The sequence below is a fragment of the Melozone crissalis genome, unplaced genomic scaffold (genome assembly GCF_028551555.1).
Source record: "Melozone crissalis strain CALT ecotype California unplaced genomic scaffold, PUWL_Pcris_2 ptg000004l_1, whole genome shotgun sequence".
Taxonomy (NCBI): Eukaryota; Metazoa; Chordata; class Aves; order Passeriformes; family Passerellidae; genus Melozone; species Melozone crissalis.
Window position 1 is genome coordinate 3,359,075 of NW_026535782.1, and position 23,629 is coordinate 3,382,703.

Here is a 23,629-nt window from a genome sequence, read left to right on the forward strand (position 1 = left end):
AGAGCCCCAAGTTCAAGTTGTGCCAACACAACCATGCAGGGAGCTGCACTGTAAAGTCTAGTTCTGATGGGAGTTAATTTTAACTTCACAAAAAGAAGCTAGCTGAAATCCACAACAACTTTGGTAACATAATACATAGGACAGAATAAACTGTCATATATATCAATTTTGATGCAATAAAGTGCTGCAGAGAAAAAGTAAGAAGACACAAATTACATCATAGTTTCTTACAAAATTTATGAGTGATCCTGAGGTACCACTGCTGCTGGGAGTGGACAGCTTACCAAAAGTACCTTACTAGAGCCTCTAATTCAGAAGGAACACAGCAGCAGCTTTACACTGTTTTTGAATGAAAAGTTAAAAAAAAAAACATTTCTCAAGCTTAAAATGTTTTCTAACTCTTAAAATATTTTAAAAATCCTTAATACTTGCTATAATACAACTAAATTTATGTATACATGACTAGACTTTTTAGATCAAAATTTTATAAAAGCAAAGTCACTGTTACCAGTACCATAACAAAGCACATAATGGAGAGTTTCTCTTTAACCCTTTCTAAAACAATAGGCACTAAAGTAAATTTTGTCTTAAGAATGCTAAAGAACTCACATCGTGATATAATCCTAAATAGTGACTTTATAAAGTAACTTCCAAAAAGAGGAAACACAATAATGCAACAGAAGACCTGAAATCACTAAAGATAATTTATACTGAAGCCCATGCACACATTAAAGACCAATATGATGATGATGATGTGAACTTTTACACCAACATTCAAACAGACTGAGACAAGCACAAAAGAACTCACGCTGCAGCAGAACAAACACAACCACAGCTAAAGTATGAGTATGCTTACTGCACAGCCCTGAGTCTCCTCTCACAAAAGCAAGGGGGATTATTACACTGTGAGAATCAAGTCACTCCACACAAGCAACATCCTGATTGGCAGAGTTCAACTGCACCACAATAAAATGCAAGAGAACCCCTAGTTCAGAACTCCTGCTAAATGTAAGGAGACAGGCAGGAATGGGGGGCAGAGGTGCTCACAATGACACAGACAAGACCAACAGCAACAAACCAAACCCAAACATTAAACACTTCTTTTAGGTATCAGCTGTAAATTAGAAATCAGCTGTAAATAAGAGGCGAACTTCGTAAGCATCTGTAGATGGCTGTCTCTGAAGGCATGACAGGAAATAGTTTGGTAGAAATGTTTTACACAAGGCTGGCATAATTTATGAAGATAAGGTCAACAACTCTGAAATTGGCCATACTTGTGAGAAAAAAGCTTTTCTGAGAGCTCTCCTAAGTTCAGACTCCTAAAGTCTTTCTTGTCTGCAAGTGGGGAGACAAAGAATGTTCTGGAGGAAAGGCAAAAGAAGTAATGGTACAAGCAGCATAAATGCATTTTTTCAGTCCAATGTGGAAGAAGCCAGGTACTGCCAAGCACTGTGAGGATAATGCTGCTGAAAAGATGAGTAGGGAGCAGGAGTCAGTTTGGCTGAGCAGACAAAGATGCAGGTCTGGAACAAAAGAAAAGCAGACAGAAAAAGATGCCTGAGATGTGAAGAACTAGAAAAACAATAGAATTGTTCTAGTTACCGTCTTAAGGAACAGGAAGCAGCAATGGAAAAGATTAAATGCAGCACTGCCTGGTAAATGTCACTTATCTTTAAGAACATGACATGCACACGTTCCAGTATGAATCACAAGGATCTATTCAGGAACAGAAAGTGGCTCTGCTAGTCAGGAGCACAAAGGTATCCACTGAACTCACATCTACAACTGTGATTGTCCAGAAAGGAGACACACAATGGCAGCTGTCAAACACACAGCCTGTGACTTCCTGGAGCCCAGGAGCTGCTCCTACTGAATGGTTAGGACATATCTGTTGCCTGTTTCATCCAAGATAAAAGAACCTAAACGCCAATTTGCTAAGCTTGGTGAAGGATGTGATAATTCAAAAGACAAAGTGCTAATCCTATGAAGTCATGGTGCCAGTTTGAATGTATTCATAAAACCTGATGAGTTTAACCTCATACCAGAAGGCATTCTACTAAATGAGGGACTGCCTGTTCTCCTGCAGTTGGCACAAAACTCAGTCTTATGTGCTCTTGCTAATTCCACAGAAATGTGCTTGGGGATGCACACCTGACCAGGATCACATGTCCATTAATGCAGCCCACAGACTGGTCACTCAGAATCACCACCTCCCAACAAAAGAATCACATTCATTCTGCAAGCATCACTAGAATTTTTATTTGCTGAATATTAAAAGTTAAGATGAGGAACCATGGAAGAAAAAAACAACTTGGATCTACTACTTTCTCTGTCTGGAAGCCAGCCAAAATATAAACTGCTTTTCAGAAATCTTACACTAAGTATATGAGTTTATCTGTTAATAAAATAGAAATAAAGAAAATATTACTTCAATTAGGACACAGAAGTTTAGGAATTGTCAACTTGCCACAAATTAACTGCTTAACAAAAAGTATATACTTTTGTAGTTTAACTTTTAGTGTTGGTCATATAATACATTGCACTTATATTTTCTGTTCAGTTCTCATGAAACTTAAGTTACACATTGATTGAAAATAGTATTAAAGTAAATAAGCTTGTTTATGTAATGGTTTTAAAAGATAAAATCATCAAATCCCATGTATAAACAAGCATTTTCCATCTGGCCTACCAACTACAAGACCAAGTTCAGCTTACTTCTAAGAACAATGGTTCTCAGAAATTTTCCAGGAAAGGCTCTCCTGCTGTTGGGATAGCACACTGAAGTGCATAGAATTACAAGGTTCAAATAACTATACATGGATAATGCTTGGAATCCAGCATTTTTATTCCTAATACCAGCATTGAAAATTTTATGAAGTGATGAACCAATTTACAGATAGGACAAAAGAACGTAGACAATCCAGTTCAATAGTATTTTGTGCACATTCAATATATCTGCTTATTCCTAGAGACAAGAAAACAAAATATTTATCTAACATGCATCAGTGATATTGTTCACAGTGATGGTTCAGGTACAGCAATGCCACATCTCTCTCAATTAAATCCCTGCAATATCCTGTTTTAGAAAGAAAAATTAGAAAAGCATGTGATGCAATAAATTAAATTTCCAGTCTAGAAATCGATTGATTTTATGAACACATCTTGCCTCAACTGAGCATTCTAGCTCAAACTTCAGCAGGATTCTCTAAACACCAAGCAAAAATAAAATTTTTATATATGCTGGAATAAATCCAATTTAATGGGTCAATTATAATAATAATAGGTGTACAGCCACATGACCTTTTTCTACATATACAAGGTGTCTCAGATGCCACTTGCACATTGCATTTTTCTGGCAGCAGACCACAATTTTTACTTTTCCTTTTCCTTCAGTGTCTTTTTAGCAGAACAAACCCATAAATAGATGCAGGAGTACAACCGAGTAGATGATAAACTCTGACGTGTGGGCTGAACAAGCAACTGGGAAAGTGAGTGGTGAGAAGAAAGTGACTCTAGTGGAAATAACTTTCAATACTTTTGCCACCAGATAAAGCCTTCACATCACATTCAAGACACCTGACACACTTGCAAGGAAGAGGAAGGGAAAATGCTTTATTTCCAAAACATGTGAAATACATATGAGCATCCATGGGTGTATGCAAAAACCTCATCCAGAGTTCACTGAACATTTAGGTAAGCATTGTTTAAACAACCATGCCAGCACCGGTGCCAGCAGAAGCCAGGCTGCCAGCCTTCACACCTCGTTTTAGCAGGGGAGAGGGAAATGCTGACCCAAGAGAGCTGCTGCTCACAACACCCTGGGAACCCACATGCATTTGACCATTTGTTCCATGTCCTCAGATCTCAGGGGAGTCCAGCAGAAAGGCTTCCCAGCCTTAGAAACAGAGAATTTGTAAAATGTAAGCTCATAACATAGGACTTAGTACATAAGAGCATTAAAATAGTGACAAAATCCATTCTTAAGTTTAAAGCATCTTTAAACAGACGTCATCTGTACCCAAGAATTAAGACGAAAAATAGGAAAACAAGTATGAAACTACAGGCACTACAAGTTACATACAGAACACCACAAAACCTGAAAATTAATTTTAAATGCCAGATGACACAAAGTGTTATCTTGCCACTTTTTAAAAAGGCAGTAACATCTGCAGTATTGCTATTATCACATACAGGGAAACCTTTCCATACAACGAGCTGAGGATTCCAAAGGTGTTCAGGACTAGGCACGGTACCAGCCCAAAACCTAACAGATACAGGTTTCCACTTCCATTTCCTGAAGAACAATTCCAGCTTTTGTTTCTGGCTTATTTCACAAGTTAAATTTTAAACCTAGAAAATCATTTTAGGATCTTTGTTTTTCCCATTCTAGGTTTGTTTCATTTCTTCATCTACAATACAATTTGCTCTGTCTTTTGTCCTTTTCTGGAGCCATCTTAGAATTTAGCAACAGAAAGATATTTAAGTGGTCTACTACGTTTGTAGTGAATAGAGCACTACAGGAGAGCAAAATCAATGTCGAGGGGAGTGAGATATTGTGCATCATTTAAAAAGTTTGCCTGAAACGTCACCCCTGAGAGAAAAGCTGCAACTCAACAGCTATTTTAACTCGCTATTAGACCCAGTCTGGTTTAGCTACACAGAATATACTGCGAAACTTGCCACAGCATTAATTCAATGCAAATCTTGCAGCATTCAACTGTCCCCAGCCTACAGTAGTTTTAGTCCTGAACAAATGCACTCTATGTACTCAAATGTACTTCCTTTTTTCTTGCAATTCTAAAAATAACCTTATCTTCAAACACAAAGTACATCTTAGAACACACAAAAAGGTAAGCTTTAAGTACTTGTGAGCAAAACTGAAGAATACACCATGGCACGCTATAAGTCATTATGTTACCCATGTAGTAAGTCCATCAAGGTGGTACTTCCCGTCGTAAGATCCCAGAAACACAAGCAAGTTCCACAAAATAAAAAAAAAAAAAAAAAAAACACCAAAAAAACACTCAAAAGTTAAATGGTGCTCTGCCTTTTGTTCTTTTGACACTTTTCTATACTTTACTCTCGCAGCAACAGTTTAGGAGTTGCTCGGGTCTACAAGAAATATTAAGAGTAAATATCCCCCCAACGTAACGTTTCCTTCCTTTCAAAAGGGGAACAGAGAATCCAGGTCAAAAGTTCCAGGCATTATCCCTTTGCGATGGGAGCCAGGGCCCGGACAGCCCACGCCGTGCCGCTTCCCCGGGGCGCTGTCTCCGATCCTCCCTCCAGGCGGCCGAGGCGCCCACCTGCTCCAAGGGGCTGCAGCGCCTCCCGCGACCCCACAACTTCCGAGGGGCCCCGAGCAATACCCCGGGCTCCGAGGGCAGCACCGCCCCCCGCCCAGCCCGGAGCGTTCCTATAAAACTCTACCCCTCGGTGGGCGAGGGAGCTTCGGGGAGCGGCTGCCTCAGGAGGAGCCTCCCCTCACGGCATCCCTTACCTAAGAGGAGCAGCTTCACTTCCCTGGCCGCCTTCTCGCCGTCCTCCCGCAGGTTCCTGTCGATCATCTTGCTCCTCTCCACCGCCGCCTTGTCCTCGGCGCTCAGCGTGCAGCCCATCTTGGCAAGGGGATGTTTGGCTCCGCCGCGAGAAGTGAAGCAGGCAGCGGCGGGGCTCGGCGGCGGGGAGGCGCTGAGGAGGGAGAGGGAGCGAGTGCTCCCCGCTCGCTCTCTCCTTCCTTCCCCCGCTCCCTCACCTGGGGCGCAGTGGCGTCGCGTGTACCGCGCGCCGGGCTCGGCTCACGGCCAAGAGGGGAGGCAGCGAGCCTGGAGGGGCGTGGGGAGGCTCGGCCGGGACAGCGCGGAGCGGGGAGAGAGGGGCTGCGGACGGGCGGACCGAGGCCTCGCACCGGGGCCGCCGCTCCCGCCGCCGGCCCTGAGGCTGCTGCGCGCGCGGCACCGCCCCCGCCCCGCCGGAGGCGCGCGACCGCGCGCGCACCGCCCACGCCGGGAGGGGAGCGAGAGAGAGAGAGGAGGGGCGCGCGTGCACGGCGGGAAGAGGGGCGGGCGCGGCCGCGCGTGCGCACGGCGATGCCCAGGCGTTTTGGGGCGGGGGGCGGGATAGGGGATCGCGCAGCGGGAGCGGAACGGGGCTGGGAGCGGGGACACAGCGGGAGCGGAACAGAAACGGGGCTAGAAGTGGAGGCACAGTGGGAGCGGAACGCGAACGGGGCTAGAAGTGGAAGCACAGCGGGAGCGGAACGGGGCTGGAAGCGGCGCGGCCCGTGACGCCCCCGCGCGCGAGCCCCAGGCATTTCCCTGGGAGGGGCTGGAATTTAAACTGCTCGCGCGCGGGAGGTTCCATTGCTCGGCGGGGCGGGGGAGCGCCGGGCCGGGCTGGGCTGTGCCAGTGGGGTACTCCGAGGGGGTGCTGGAGCAGAGCTCCTCGTCCCCCTGTCCCGCCCTGTCCCCTGTCCCGCTGTTTCCGCTGCCGGGATCGAGGGCAGCCCCTCGGGGTGCAGCCCCGCCGCCGCTGGGGGCTGGCAGTCGGCCCTCAGGAGTGGCAGTAGTAGGGCTGGGTCTTACATGGGCTGATCTGTCAGCTGTACTTTACCTCACGAACCCAAAGCCAAAGGAACCGTCCCACCTCACGACTCAGAGCTGCTCATCCCGCTCTCTTTTCTGATGGACTTTCCTTCATCCGTGTATATAAGTGTTTAAATGGGGGAGGGGGTGCCAGGACCCTGGAGCAGGGCTGTTCCCGGTGCCACCAAGCCGTAGGACGAGAGCTAACAGGGAAATTGGTGCACACATGGTTCTACCCGAACATGTGAGAGAGCTTCACTGTGCAGTGGCCGAGCACTGGGACAGGTTGCCCAGGGGGGCTGTGGAGCCTTTCCCGCTGGAGATGCTCCAATAATTTGGATGCAATCCCGGGCTATGTGCTCTGGGATGACCCTGCTGGAGCAGGGAGGTTGGCACAGATGCCCCACTATGGTCCCCTCCAACCTGATCCACTCCGTGATTCTCTGCCCTATCTCAGAGCCCTGGCATGGGGCTGTCTGCACATCTGTGACCTGTCAGAGGCTGTTTTATGACTTGTTTTGCTGCTTATTATAAAAGCCCTAAGGAAACTATGCAATGTTTACAAGGCTTTCCCCAGCACGCACATGTTGCACTTGGATTGCAAAAGAGAGATCCCGTTACCCGATAATAGGATCACAGAACAAATGGGGTTGAAGGGACCTCGGGATAATCCAGTTGAACTGCGGTGGGACCCACAACCCCATCTGGTCAGCACTGATAGGGTGAAGCACTGATTGCACTGAAATAACTGTGCACAACTGATAAAACTTTGTGAATCTCAGGAAAAACTTCAGTCAAAACATAAGGAGCAAAAACCTACAAGGCAAATCTGTTACATTAAGATTCATCATTCCAGTGAGTCCTTAGGATGTTTTTGTTTCTATAGAATCTCAAGAACTTCTGCCCCCAGAATGAGCTCAAAAAGAGCAGCACTTTACAGCACAGAAGGTGTTTTAGCATTAGAGTGCAAAGACTTTAAGTCAGACTCAGCAATTACTTCACAAATTAAAAAGATTTTTTTCCTGTAATACTCAATGGAAAAGTGTATCAAATGTTTTACTTTGATTGGATGTGTTGGTTTTTCTTCTTTGCAGGGATCTTTGGAAGCTGATGATGAATAAATCATAAGTAATGGTGTAAAAAATGAAGTAGATAACACTCAAACTATAACTTAAATATTTTTCACATCTTCTGATTGGTAGGCGTGCTCTCAGCCCTAGCAAAGGATGGTACAGAATTCTTTCTTAAAGAAACCCCAAAGTACATTGGTTCTCAAGACTTTATAAGACCTCTGACATTTTATTTGGCCATCTTCATTGTCCTGCTGCTATGGAGAATGCCAGGGCACCTGAGAGGTGTTTGTTGCTTCTCTGCCCTCCTGAGTTGTTCAGGTGCTTAGTTTATTTTGTGTTTTCTAGGACAGGCTTCCACCCTGGTACTGTGTGGGATAAAAACTTACAAAATAGTTCATCTCACATATGGAAGCCTAGTCTTGTTTTAGGGTTCCTGGCCTCTCCTGTGGTAGAGGGAGCAATGTCAACTGCTGCTCAGGAAAGAACAGAGTTAGTGGAGATGAAAATTAATAAGCTTAGAGATATTTTCTGATTTGGAAATCAAGGCTAAAGAATGATTTCTGAGATAAACAACACGTGGTTAGGGTATTTGTAAGTGAAAGTACAGATTAAGGGATAAGAAAGTTGTAAACAGAGATTATGGTAGGTGGAAATAATGTGATAATAAGAGAGGCAGATGTTACAGAAATGGAGATATTACAAGTAGGACACCTCAATTTTGCATGGATTTTGTTTCATTTAATCATGTGCATAGAGCACACATTTCTATACTTTTGACCAGGAGTGTTTGTGAGGGTGTTCTCTCTGTCCTTTTTCCCCTTTTACAATGTCACTACATTCACTGGCAAAAAGCATGAAACAGACCCAAGTTCCTTTTCTTTTTATCACCCTGTATCTGGAAAACAGAACTGGATAGTGTCTCCTCTTTTGCACATATAGCTTAGTTTTAAAGGTTGACTTCATTCTATTTAACCCAAGCCCACTTTATTTCATAATTAGGACTTTTCTACTACCTTTTCCTATTACAACCCTATGGATAAATTGTACCTGGTTGTATATGGACAATATTACAAAAAACAGGGCAACTCCTGAGCATTCTAATGTGCATTCCTTTAAAATTTGAAGCCAATTGGTATCAATTTTTAATTTTTCAGAAGTGGAAGTACTACATGGCACAGGTTCACCAATATTATTTCCTTGTGCAGTCTTCTTTGAAACTATAAGAGATCTTTTCAACAGTGTCAGTTGTTTAGTTGTACTTATGCAATAATGGTGCAGGGGATAAATTATTGTATTCTAGTGTTACTTCACACACATAGCAGCTCTCAGGATCATGGAATAGCAGAAACTTTTTACAATGCTCAAGAGGGCTGAGGAATGATTGTGCTAACTCTGCTGTGGCCAGGAAACTCCCAATTTTCAGAACAAAGGTTGTCAGTGCAGTGCTTTGTAACAAATAATGTCTTACGTGGTGCTGTGCAGCAGTGTAGGCCTGAGTCACTACCTGGAGCTACCACAGATCTGAACCTGATGTCTGAAAGTATTTTCTTCTTAGATAAAATAATCTACTCAATGGTGAGAGAAGCTATAGTTAAGTAGATAAATACAGTCTGTATTTGGACAGTACACCAATGGTCCCTATGTGTTATTCCAAACACAGGGAATGTGTAAGCTCTAACTCATGGATTAGCATTGCCTCACAGCAGTGTGGTTATGTGAGACTATGTATTTCATCCCTGCAGTTAGAACTGTACAGCTTTTACTTTCTTCTAACAAGTTGGGAGATTGCTCAGGAGCTGTGTGTTTCATGGCCTCATTCCTGAGAGGCGATTATTTCAAGAGATTTTGTTGTTTTGCTTGGTTTAACAACAAATAGCTGTTGTTTGATATGACCTCCTTTTGAGTCTGCATCACCAGCTCCTGGGCTCATTTTTCTGTAAGATTATCTTTAGCTGCTTGCTGCATGGGCTTAATAGATAAATTTCTTGTGTTTGGTATGGAATGCACAGTGTTTTATGGGGATAATGATCAGCCTTCAGCCTTCTATTTTGCTGGTTTTCAGATTTTAATTTAAATTATCTGATTTAATCATCCTTTCCTCTTGTCTTTAACCAGACACAGTACACAAAAACATATATGAGAAATTGAATACAGCTGTTACAAAAGAAATAGAGGAAAATGGGCAAGAATTTGAATTTCTGCCTTTGAAAAAATAAATAGAGCAAGGTAAAATACTTTCTGAATAAAGCATGCAACTGTATGCATAATTATATCTCAACACCTGAACAACAATATTTTTTACTTAAGTTATTTAATTTCCTTTTGTGCTGAGAAAATAAAATGTTCCCAAAGTATGATTCAAGGTATCTTCTTCCATACTGCTCATTCCAACCCTTCCGCCATGGGCAGGAACACCTTCCAACCAGCCTGACCCTGAACACTTCCAGGGATGGGTCATCCACAGCTTCCCTGGGCATGTTGTTCCAGTGCTTCACCACCCTCAGACTAAAGAATTTCTTCCTAACAGCTAATCTAAACCTACTGTCTGTCAGTTGGAATCCATTCACCCTTGTCCTGTCACTGCACGCTCTTGAGGAAAGTCCCTCTCTGTCTTCTTGTAGGCTCCCTTCCGGTACTGAAAAGCCACAATGAGCTCACCCCAGAGCCTTCCCTTTTCCAGGCTGAACAAACCCAGTTCTCAACCTTTCCTTGTAGGAGCAGTGCTCCATCGAATCAATTTGGTATTCCTGCTCTGAAATTGATCCAACAGGTCCCTTGGTCTCCCTGTGCAGGGGAGCCTAGACCTGGATGCAGTGCTCACCATGGGGCAGAATCCCCTCCTGACCTGCTGCCTATGGCCCAGATGCTGCCAGGACACAGCTGGCTTTCTGAATATAAAACAACAGCTCTATTACACCATTTGAAACTTAAACAGATGAGAAAATAATTAAACAGAGCAAATACAAATTCTCCATGTGAATTAAATGTCAAAGACCCCTCTGCCCCATTGCTGAGTCTTCTGGAAGAGTGCTTGCAGTCCACCTTCTCTCAGCCTTTCCTCATAGGAGCAGTGCTCCATCTATCCAATCAACTTGATATCCCTCTGAAATTGATCCAACAGGTCCATTGGTCTCCCTGTGCTGGGGACCCCAGACTTGGATGGGGCACAATCCCCTCCTGACCTGCTCCCCACGGTGCTCCAAATGCTGCCAGGACACAGCTGGCTTCCTGAATCTGAAACAACAGCTCTATTACACCATTTGAAACTTAAGCAGATGAAAAAATAATTAAACAGAGCAAGTACAAATCCTCCATGAGAATTTAATGTCAAAGGCCCCTCTGCCCCATTGCTGAATATTCTGGCAAAGCGCTTGCACCTTCAAGAACCTCTGGATTACACTGTATGCATACACAACGCTGATTCTTCTCTCACGTTACTGTGATTAATTAATGGATAGTGGATACTTTAGATATTAATTAGCTAGGATAATGTCCCTGTTCAGCAATGTCACTAATGACAGGGCAGAGCTCATGCAACACCTCTGTGAAGGGCCTTTCTGACTAAGAGATTTTATACGCTTAATTCAATATGAAATTTTTCTTGGAACCGCAAAACAAGTTTGGCTTTAAAATTTCCCGACACTGCAGATGAGCAACACTGAATTGATTAAGCTGTAGCTCAGTAGCATGCTAACATCTAAAGTGTGCTTGTTAATATGGATGCAAATAATTATTGTCAGCACCTTGGAAGATTCCAAGGTGTATATTGAGTGCAGGAGGTGCTGCTGGCAGAGGGAGGAGATATGTGCTGTGTATGCCAGCGAGTGCTGTGCACACCCTAGTGCTCACTGTTGCCTTGAAATAAACAGTGAGAATTCTGTTAATTTTAATGAAGGCAGCGTAATTACAATGATGTGGGAAGAAAATCAGCTTTGTGTATGCGCACTGTGTAATCCAGAGGTCCTTGGCGGTGAGCTGCGTGTATTTGCTAGGAGAAGGCTGAGAATGGGGAAGAGGGGAATTTGACACTTCATTCATTTTATGTTAATCTTTCCAAGAGACCAGGTTCCTAATGAATTGTGCAAATATCTAAGTTGATGATTTCATTGTTCAAAGCACTGTAGTTAGGTTCTCTCCTAGAATATGATAGAACCGGGGGTAAATGCTCAGCAAAGGAGATTTCTTTTTGTGCAGTTGGCATGTTTTTGAAATAGTGCCATGTTAGATTTAATTCTGAGTAGTTACAGCAGAAGAAACTACATAACCTAATGTCTCTTCTACCCCTGACCTGCAAATGAACTAATCATGGTACTGACTTCATAGTATAAATAAACAAAGGAAAATCTCATTGGAAAAATGAGCATTTTAATAATGAAGATTGTATTAATCTATAAGAGAAAGACCCACACCCACACACACACTGATAGACATTTGTTTCCATAGTGCTAAAAGTCCAGAAAAAAATCCAGAATTAAAATTTCAGGACATAATGTCTTTAGTATATCCATAGCAGAAATGGATTATACATAAATTAAGCCACAAAAAAATCATGTAAACCTATAATATTGTGAAATATATGGCTTTTTGGGGTGTGATCCGGGTAGTTACATTACGTTTTGTTCCTTTGTGTGTATTAGTAAATTGAAATTATTTCACAGTTAGTGTGAAACAGCACTGAAACACTAAATGTTGTATTTGTAAATGTTATTGCATGTTAATAAAAATTAGATACATAAATAGGTGTATTCATTTAACCTGCCTGTATCAATTTTGAATTGTAGGAAGTAAACATTAGCATATATAAGCAACCCTATCAACCAGTATAATATTTCCTGTTATGATGCTAGGTCTTCACAAATTGGTGTATTTTTAAATTATATTACAATAATGTATATTTATTCAAATTCATTAAAGTGCAGTAAATGAAACAACTGCATAAGATGTTACACTAAATGGGAAATTCAGGAAAATTGCTGCAGGAATGGTCAATTTTTATCTCACATAAGCACAACATAACTATAAGACAATATAGCAACTTTTTGACTGTCATATCTAAGTGTCTTCACACATGCTCTGAAAGGTAGCTCATATTGGTCGATTCCTTGAATAGTCAGTTTTCTTTGACTGCATATGAAGATATTACTTACGATAAATTAATTCTATAATGTATTAATACAAGCATTTAATTCCAGTTATAAATATGGTATAAATCCAGCAATGATTTTGCTGACAAAGCATATCAACAAATCAAAGAATAGGACTGATTACTTACAGAAATTCAGAGAGTTTTTCAATAATTGCAATTTTAAAATAATTTGTAGGTAAAGTGTATTGATTAAAAGGAGTAAATTTTGACCATGTTATCCAATAAATGTTATTTATTTTGTTTCAAATGAAAGTTGAACAATATTTACATGGAAATGAGAAGTACTTTTTTATTAAGTAGTCCTTTTTACTTTTGCAACTCTTTATGTGTGGGCTATGCAGTAGTCTTTCCATTTTAGAGCACTGAACAACTGTGAGTGCTGATCTATAAATACCAAGTAAAATATTTATCAAAGTGGGTTTGTCCTCCTTCCTAGGCATGATGACAGACACCCTAACACTAGACCTTGGGATTTTTGTTATATATCTAAAAGATTCTCCTGATTACAAAAGATGAAGAAGAAACAAAGTGCTAAAGCTGCCTGCCTTCTTCCGTGATTGTTGTGGAGCAGAGGCATGAAGCTGGTCTGAAGGAAGGCCTTTGCTGTGGTTTTGTGTTTACATGTTTGCTGAATCTTCAAAATGTTCCTCTTCATTCTCAGGTCCCAGATTCAGTCCAGACTTGTACTTACACCTATAGATTCTTCTACTCTCAGCTTGTAATTACCTCTGAATTCTGCAGCTTTTGAAGAAGGGCTTGTGTATCCCAAATCTTTTCTTTTTTCCTTAGCTACACCAGTTAATCTAAATAAACCAATAAGCCTTAGTTTTAGGCACTTTATTAGAAGTAATGAAGCTTGTGGTTCTGGGTACACTGGAGTCAATGGAAATGTGACTATTACTATTACTTTGTGTCAATTACTGTATGTAAATACAGCAGAATTTCTCTTTTGGAGCTGCTCAAGTGCTTCAAGTTACACATGTGTTTAAGTGCATTCCTGATCTACAGCCAGACTCCTCAGCATCTTTCGAAATTGTTTTGTAGTTAAAAAAATTATGCTGACACTGTGTTGCAAAAACATTGTTTTTACTGGGTGAATGAGAAGGTTACTATACTTTTCATCTAAAATCTGATCCTAAGTTTTGTGGTAGAAAAGATACAATTCAAGTTTAGAACTTGAAATAGGAGCATCTAAGTTTATTTCCATTCAAAATGTTGTGGTTTTGTTGACTGAGTAATTTTCTCATTTAATTCTCCTTAAATGGGCTAAAAAAGGCAGAACACTTCATGTCATCAGAAAAACCTAGATAAATATTCAGGGTATTCTCTAATGCAGTGACAATACTGGTTATATCTTGTTTATTTATGTGAAAGTAATAATTTCTCAGAGCAAAGCAGGTATGAGCCTTATTGCAGGAAATAGCAGTTTTGAATGTTACTTCCTTTGTCTTGCAAACAGGAACACATAAACCCAGCACATATTTGGTTATATTCCAGTGCCCCTTTGTTTGTTTTGCCATTTGCTTTGCTTTTATATAAATTGGTAGAAGTTGCCTGGGTAATGTTTTTCATTTTATTGTTTGTTTACATGTCCAGTGTCCTTAAAGCTTGTTAAAGACTTTTTTTTCTCAAGTAGACTGTAGTTCACTTTTCTCATATCTATGCAGAATACAGAAAATCAATGGTTGCAAAGTTATTAATTTTTAATTTTTATTGTGAATTGGGTACTATTATGGTGTTCAGCTGAATAATACATTATGTCTAATGGTGCCTGGGATTATAAATTACATTTTGAGCATAATATTTGCTTTGAAAGCTAGGCAGTTTTACCTTGGAGTACTCTTTTTATCTGTTTAAATCTCACCCTTCCACCCCCCCAAAAAATCCTACATGTGCTAGAAGAGGATCCTGAAAGAAGGTTTTCTTTTCTTGAGTAAAATTTGTAGAATCAATTGTGTGAACAAAATAAAATCAAGAACAGAAGCAGTGGTTTTTTTATAAAAATGGAAAGATGAAACTGTCATGACATCTATTTGTAAAAAACCATGAAAATATGTTGAGAATTTTTTTGTCTTAAAAATATTATTAGTAAAAACAAAAATAAAATGCTTTAGCTAAACACTGTCAACATTATTAATACCAAATCCCAGGTCTACTGTAAGGAAAGATGACCGCTATCAACAATATCTGTAAGACTTGCTTGAAGCTTTGCATTACACTATGTTGGAGACAGTGGTAAAAGAAGCTAGAAATAAAAACTCTGTGTAACAAAATAGATTCTTCTCTCCAGTATGCAAAAATAATTCTTCCTTGTCTGTCACAAGATCACCTGATTGAATAATGTGGCAAACTACTCTACACAGTTTACTCCGTCATGTTGAGTTCTGGCTAGTACATTTAGGATTTGTTCCCAAGAAAATAGATGCTGTTGTCAGGCTTCTCTCACGAGGGACATTTGGAAGATCCAGATATTTCCCTGGCTGAGCAGAACTATGAAATTGAGTTGTGAGCCTCTGCTGCAAGAATTTGGAGAACCCAGATTAAGAAAACTATGTATTGATAAAACTGTCTAAGGGAACAAAAACAGGAAATGTTTTTAGATGAGAAAGAACTATCAGGAATTTAAACAGGAAAGGCTGAGTACTGTTTGTTACTGGAGAATGCTGATGCTGTGTGCAGAATGACCATTGCCCTGACTATGAGAGCTTTGACAGACACTCTGTCCAAGGATAGGCAGTCCAGATCAGCAAAGTTGTTCACAAGGTGCTTCACTGGTTACAAAAGCTTAAAACGGGATTAGAGTCAAGGGAGTCAGGCATCCAACTATCCCCTAAATTAGCAGGACCAAGCTGCAAACAAGAATTATGACCAGAAGAAAGATCTTGGGCATGTTAAAAAAGCACAGTATTTTAGCTGAGGTCAGAGGAGTCAGAGGCAAACTGAGGGAACCAGACAAGCAGTGAGCTCCAGCTGGAGCTGAGTGTTTGAGTAGGAGAGAGCAATCCAGAGCTGGTCACAAATGGAGATGCAGGCAGATACGGTGCTGGCACTCAGAATGGTTTGTCCTCTGCAGGCCAGAGAGCCTTGGAGAGCAGGAGGAGGGCTCAGTGCCACCATGGCAGGTGCTCTGTGGTGGGAGTGCAGAGCTGCCCTGCCCGAGCCTATGGACAGGCACCTCTGGGGCCAGGGGCTCACAAGCCCACCCATCCCCTGTGGGCTCTGAAACTGGCTGGCTGGGACAGCTGTGCAGGGCTCAGTGGTTCCTGTGATGATGGATCAGGATGGTTCTGCCAATGAATATCTGCAGTTCTCAGGTTTCAGTTCCCATAGCTCACAGTAGCCTTCCTGAAGTGAAGGGCTGGGGCAGAGATCTGGTTTCCCAACAGACCTCAAGCCACTGGAAGTTTCCCCCCAAAACAGTCTTAGAGTGAAAGCAAATCAGTGCTGTAGGAAGTGAGCAAAAGAATTTGGAATCCATAAAACTGCATTTTTACCAAAAAATCCAAAACAACCAAACAAAAAAATCAAACCACAAACAACCCCCAACACCCACCTTGCAATCTCCCCCTCAACCCTCAAATCATTCTCAGAAGTTCTAAACTGATTTATTTGGTAGGTTTCCTTCATATTAAATAAGCCTTCTCACTCACTGATCTATGCATCCTCTTTATATTGGAGTAAAATAAGAGTAAGTCCAGCTCAACTCTTAGTTTTGTGAGACAAAGTTGGCATGAGTGTGTTATTCCATTTCTTTTCCATTTCTGAAGTATTTTCAATTAATGTATAAAGAATAGGTCTCTACAAGCATCTGTTCCTACAAAACCAGATCTGATATTATTGTATTATCAATTATAAGAGCAGCAATGAGATTATACATATAGAAAAATTATTTTTTAAAAAAAATATGGTAATAACATTGCAATAGTGCTGCTAAGATATCCCCTACTCTACAGTAGGCTGGTCAGTGTGACCAAAAATAAGAGAAAACAGATACACAATTAACTTCTTTATGAAGTAAAATGTAGAAACAAAAGCAATGCCAATTAATATTTAACTGAATTTTATTTTCCAAAATTGAATCTTTTTACTTTTGTGATGAAAATGTCTAAGGTTTTGACTAAATATTCCATGACATTCAAACTTCAAATGCAGCAAAATGCTTTTTCCATGATTCAGACCTTAGAGGGATTGCAGAGAAGTGAGCTGGCAGATTTTTAAAATGCATGTGAAATTTTGTGTCTTTATATAGGTATGTATTTCTGTTGTTTGTGACATATATGTAAATAGTTTGTCCAGATTTTCATGGATGGATGGAATTTGTAGAAGGGTTCTGCAGAAAGCAGGACTCTGTTCTGTTCAATTTAGTGTATGATAACTTCAAATTAGTTATCATACCATATCTGATAAAATGTGCACATGACACACAGGCCAACAAAACATTAAGTAATGATGAGGCGAAAGCACTTACTTGCAGGATCCTAAACAAAGAGTAAGTGTATGAAGAGGCAGTTTTATCTTTCCTTGAGGTTTTAATAAGACCAATATTGAAGTACTACTTGGAGAACTAATGTGGATGCACTGAAAAAAAAAAGGAAATTGAAAGTCTACAGTATAAATCACCATTTAAATGCCCAGGGAGAATTCTCTAATAAAAAGGATGAGGAATATGAGCAGCAGCAGAAGGAACTGGCTGCCCTGTGTCTTGCAGCAGTTTGGACAGGCTCTCAGAAGGTGTCACACATCCAAGTGGTACCAGGGAACAGGCAGGGATGGATGTGAAGTGGCTGCCTCATGCCAGGCAGGGCACTGAGGAGACCACTGAAACTTTCTTAATGACAAATACACAATTTAAGGGTCAGTGAGAGATGGAATATTAAACTAGATAATACTCTTTTTATACTTCCTTAATGTCAGTATGCCTATAAATAATAAGTAAAATAATTTAGGAATAAACTGCAACAAATCTGTAATTAGAAATTGCTTCAATATTGTCTTGCAAAAGAAGGATCCTCCAAATGAATCAGATTCTCAAAGTGGCATGATTGTCCCCTAGTTAAAATAGAGTTGTGTGACTTGCCACAGAGAGCTATGATACAGAATTCTGTAATTTGAATAAAAGGAACCTTTTAGTTCATTCTGAAACATAGTGGAGATACCTGGCAACTTTGATGTTCCTTTGAACTCCCTTTTAGCTCATTGGTGGCCAAATGGCTGCTGGGCGTTGCAGATATAGTTCAAAGCCTGATTTATGTTACTGATTAAAAATAATGTAAAAGCCTTGGGAAAAAAGAAGTCTGGGCACATAATAATGCAGTATAAGGCTATCCACCAGCTTTACTGAGCCATTTACTGGATCGGGCTGCTGAGTTTTGATTCTTACTTACTAGTTTCAGGTCTTGGTGAGTGGCAGGAAAAAGAAGGTGGTGCTGGCACAAAAAAACCACTTTGTCAGTGATGTTATTGTGCAGAGTAGTCCCAACTCCTCAGTTTCTCATCTGATACCTAAACAGGATAGGGTATGTAACTGAATACATGTGACAGTGGGAAGAGCAGAGATAGTGCTTTCCTGTTGTGCCATCATGGGTGAACCTGTGGTGTGTGACTTGCCTGTGGTGGTGACAGGCACAGATGGCACTGTCACCAGCCCTGCCAGGGAGCTGGCTTTGCCCAGGAGTCCCCACACTGTGCAGTGCAGGAGCAGGGCACGTTCCGAGCTAAGGGGGCCGTGAAAGGAGAACACTGCAGTATTGTTCTGCAGGGAGGGCTCTCAGGGCCAGGCAGTGCTGCCATACCTGGCTGCACTGCAGAACTGGGCCCCTGGTCCCTCTGGCCCCTCAGCACAGTTTGAAATGTCTGTGTGACCTGGACACCCTCTGCTAGTGTCCACAGCACAAACAGTGATGAATGCTCATGGTGTGCCCTATTTTAGGCCATAAGACAGCAAACAAGGCAGATTTCAGGGATGAGGAGCTACAAAGGCATCATAGAACCATGGCCTTTTTCTTAGGAATAGGTGTTCTGCAGTACTGCCTTGGCCACAGCAGCCTAGCCCAAACATAAATGCTATTTTTCACACCAAACTTTTTAATTTTAACTTCCTCTTTATGTATGTGTATATATTGTTTATTCACAAGCATGTCACAGCTTCCAGTGGGTTGAAGCAGGCAGTGTGGTATCTCTATTCATACATTTCTGCTTTTTAATAGGATCTATTCAGAGCAAGACAAAAGGCTGATTGAATGCTGGGAGAAATTTTGTATCGTAGAGTCATTTAAATGTGAACTAGGACATTCTCTGGAAAATTACATAAAAATGGCTAGTGACCCTGTGTACAATACTTGCTTTCAACATTATCCAAAGCCAAGACAGCCTTTTGACAGTTACATAATGCAGATGGGTCATGATCAGCCAACTCAGAAATGTTCAGCATTGTGCAAAATGAGAATTGCATTTGACGAAGTTGAAGCAAAAAAAAAAGGACAAAAAACCTTTCATTTTCAGTATGCTGATCAATTTTCTAATTTATAATATCCAAATTTAGAAATATTTAGAATCATAGCATCATTAAGACTGAAAAGACACCCAAGATCATTGAGTCCAACTTTTGAAATTTTATTTGTTTATTGTTTGACATCTAAATACTGGTAGAAAGACTGATAAAGGCTCAAGACATAAAATCTGGGAGGTCTTCAACCTTCAACACACCTGTTTGCAAAAACATCTGCAAAATATTGTAAATGGCTCATGAAGCTACAGGTGAGGGATCATATCTGCTATTGATCTCCATGAATCACATATATTTTGATTTAGAGAAATTTTACTCTGACTCTAAAATAGCCATAGACTGATTTAGTTACAGAATTGATTTCCAGAATTCACAAATCCAAATAATTTAGCTCACTGCTAAATCTTCTTGCCACCCCTCGTTTTTTTCCTGCTTTCTCCACTGAAAAAAATGATGCTTAGGACTTTGACTTAATGCTTATTTGCTCTTTCTTATGCCAAAACAGTAATTCTACAGAAAAATATCAACAAAATATCTGAAAAACTGCGCTTGCATCAGTAAACACCAAATAGCAGCAGTGTCAGTTTTCTCCCAGTGGAGAAAATAAGGTCTTAAACTACATAGAATTGTGGTGTTTCAGTGTATGTAATTTGTACTCTGTAAGCCAAAGGCTTTACATAGAGATACAGATATATAGATATTTAGATATGAATATATAAATAAAATTAACTACAGTAAAAAGTTTTATAGGTATATATATGCATTTTCTGCAGGGATATTATAGCACAAGCTTCTTTGATATTTCTCCTAATATTTTTTTCCTGTAGCCTGAAGAGAAATCTGTGGATGCTGAAGGATAATTTATGGTCTTCCTTTGCATTTTCTCTTTCTCTTCCAGGATGAGACTGTTAGTTACTTACATGCAGCAATTGTAATATTATCTCAAATTAGTTATACTTTTGTGGCATTCCTTCCTTGAGAATAGCTGGCTCTTAATATAGTCCAGTAAGTATTCCAAAATACTGTAATGGACAATCAGGTAAGAACATGTCAACAGGGCAACCTTTTTTAGCTGAGACTATTAAATGGTTTGTTTATACAAACTGGTGCTGCAAGTATTAGAATCTTGATTTTGTGTGACTAAAGACAATATTTTATTATTCACTCTGGCCTATTTCCCCCTCCTTAAACCTTCTTTTAGTCACAAAACTACTTTATAGAAGTGAAGAAGTGAATTATAAGTTGCAGTGAAAACAAGATTTCCATATCTGCCTTTAGGTTTCTGATTTTAATATGTATAAACTGAGTTAGGGTGGTGAATTTTATCAAGAAGTGGTGTTTTTATGGTGTTTTTTAAATCATAAAAAAAGGCCTTTACTCCCTGTCATGCAGTCTTCTGCATCAAGGCTAGCTAGTTTGGATTGCTACTGCTTTTTGGAAAGATGGGTGCTGTCAATCTGGAACAAGTATAAAAAGGCTGAATGTAAGGAAAGTGAAAATTAAATTTGATTGAGAACAACACTGAACACTGAAGAAGTTTTGTTTAATACAAAATGTCTTTGTAGCTTGAGTTGTCAATCAGTGCTTCTTACCAGTATGATTGTCCTGAATTTGGTACAAATTAATGTCTTGAGGCTGTTTTTGTTTTGAAGCAGTGCATCATCTCTGCATTTCACTGTGGAGTCAGGGCAATAACAAGCACAAATTCAGGCTGAGTGAAAAATGGATTGGGAGCAGTCCTGAGGAGGAGGTGCTGATGAGGCCATGACATGCCTGACATGACCCACAATGTGCTTTTGGAGCCCAGAAATCCAGTTGTGTCCTGGGCTGCATCCAAAGCAGCATGGGCAGCAGGGAGAGGGGGGGATCCTGCCCCTCTGCTCTGTTCTTGTAAGACCCCACTGGAGTTCTGTGTCCTGGCCTGGGGTCCCCATACAGAAAGGACATGGACCTGCTGGAACAAGCCTGGAGTGGGGCACAAAGGGGTTCAGAGGGCTGGAGCACCTTTCCTATGGAGCAGGCTGAGAGAGTTGGGGTCATTCAGACTGGAGAAGAGAGGTCTCTGAGGAGACCTTTTTGCAGTCTTTCAGTTGCTAAAGGGAGCTACAAAAAAGCCTAAAAGAGATATTTAAAAAGGGCATGGGAACAAGATTAAGGGGACTATAGTGCTTTACAACAGAAAGGATATGAAAAATCTTATTTAGACTTTTATCTTGATCCCAATGAACTTATAAGTAAGAGAATTGCAGAGAACTTCTGATAATGCTCTTGCTGCACAGAGTATTTAATAGTGGCCGTCATCTACTTCAAGTCAAAGCAAAAGTACAGACTTATAAATATTTAATCCTTTTCATTTCACTTGGATGAATTAATCTGTCTAAGTACAGTGTTTAATAACACAGTACCCTTTGCTGTATTTCTCAAAAGCAGATATTAAAATGCTGCCTGAACTCTCTTTGGGTCATTAAACTCCATTTAAATTTTCCCTGTGGTTCTTCACAGTTGAAAATGTTATACTTCACTAACCTCTTTGGGGGCTCAGCTTGATTTTTCCATATTAAATGTAGCTAACTTTTTAATCAATTTTCTGCCAGCCCTTTTTGACTTTGCTGCTCCACTCCATATTCTTACATGTAAAACTGTCCACCCCTAGTATAGTATTGTTACATAAAGTTTAGTCAAGGCTCATGCTAGACTAACTAAACTAACCAAGGCAGAGCCTAAAGCCCACTGTGTTCCAAAGAACCATCCACACATAATTCAATCTATAAGTAATAATACAAAATACAAAATACCTGGTGACAGAAATGTCCTTTTTCTGTTCCAGCTTCTGTCTAGCAACATTTCAATCAATGGTAATTGTGTACAATACTCAGTTCGTTGTAGTACTCTCTAAATATAGGTTGCCATTTCTGTTAATACACAAAGATTGTTTCAACATGGAAGCAGAACCTTGAATGAAGCAGAAACAGAACATCCAATCCCTTGGATAATGTTCCTAACATACCCATATATTTTTTTTCTCACACGTATAGGATGAGTTGTGAAGGAAGGAATAGTATCAAGGAAATAGATATATACTAACTGTTTTCAGCTGTGGAGAGAAAGTAAACTTTCTTGATATCCACAATATATTTGGTTTGTTGTAAAAAAACACACAAAAAATTAGAAAATATATAGTAAAGGCTTGTGGGAGAAAGGGTCCTTGTTCACCTGTTATCTAGAGAATTTAACAAAGTTATTCCCCCCCATACCATGGGAAGGAAAATCTATAAAGGCCTCTTAAGACATATAGTGTAAATGTAAAATTGCATAAAGAAAGCAGCCTGATGGAAACACAGTATCATTAAATTTATATTGATTATAAAATGTGAGCAAAGTCAATGTTAAAGTCAGTCAAGATAAATGAGAATTTGCAAATGGTTGATGAAACATGAATATGGAAAAAAAAATAATGCACACAGTGATGATGTCCAAAAGTGTCAGAAGTGCTGTGTTCCCTGCTGTTTGCACTGCTGAAAGCATTAAAATAACACCTTGTATCTCAAATCACAATTACCAGGCCTCTTCTTTTGCTTTTGTGCTGAGGAGAAGAGAGGGATTGCTATGGAGACAATATATAGCTAATAGCTGGAGGGTAGGTGGAATAAATTCAATAAATAAACAGTCACAGCTGAAAAGGAGGAACAAGGGATGACAACCAAGTCTGACAAAAAGCTTCTGATTTTGTATTGAAAATTTGAAAAGGATGTAGAAATCAAATGCTGTCACTAAAAGCTGATAAAGCCATTGAATCAACCTGAGAAAAACATCAGGGATTGATCCAGTGTTCAAAATGAGAAGCTAGCAGAGAATCATAGGACCTTTTGCTAAACTCTACAGCTGTTTCTATGCCTTTGAATGGGTCATTTATATTATTACATTCTCTGAACATCAGATTACTATGAAATCCCTTTGGGTTTTCAGTCGGGGCATTGTGTGGACACTTGCTCTCTCTATTTAGCCAGTTCATTTCTTCCTGTGCTCTTAGAACCAGCATAAAGCTGGGCTGGTGTGACAGCCCAGGGATACAATCAAACAATCTTACAAATCACCTGCTAATCTTAAAAAGCAATTATATGTCTGAGAAAGGTCATTAAATAATGCATAGTATGGCAGGTGACACAGAGTCACATTAATGGAAACACTTAACACTGTTACCATGGTTAGTGTGGAAAACATGCCCAAAAGGGGCTGGTGCTTTTCACTGCCACTATTGATTCTAGAAAACCTCGTTAGTTCTGCTTCTCAATTAAGTATGAAATACTGGAGAAATGCCTGT

General features: G+C 40.3%; 1 protein-coding gene across 1 annotated transcript in view; it reads right to left on the reverse strand.

Annotated features, from left to right (window-relative positions):
• Positions 1 to 5,917, reverse strand: part of GNAI1 (G protein subunit alpha i1) — a 33,475-nt gene extending 27,558 nt beyond the window's left edge. The window contains exon 1 of the mRNA XM_054274941.1: positions 5,501 to 5,917. Coding sequence (XP_054130916.1) covers positions 5,501 to 5,618 — 118 coding nt within the window. The 5' untranslated portion in view covers positions 5,619 to 5,917. The remainder of the gene's footprint in view (positions 1 to 5,500) is intronic.
• Positions 5,918 to 23,629: the final 17,712 nt, after the last annotated feature.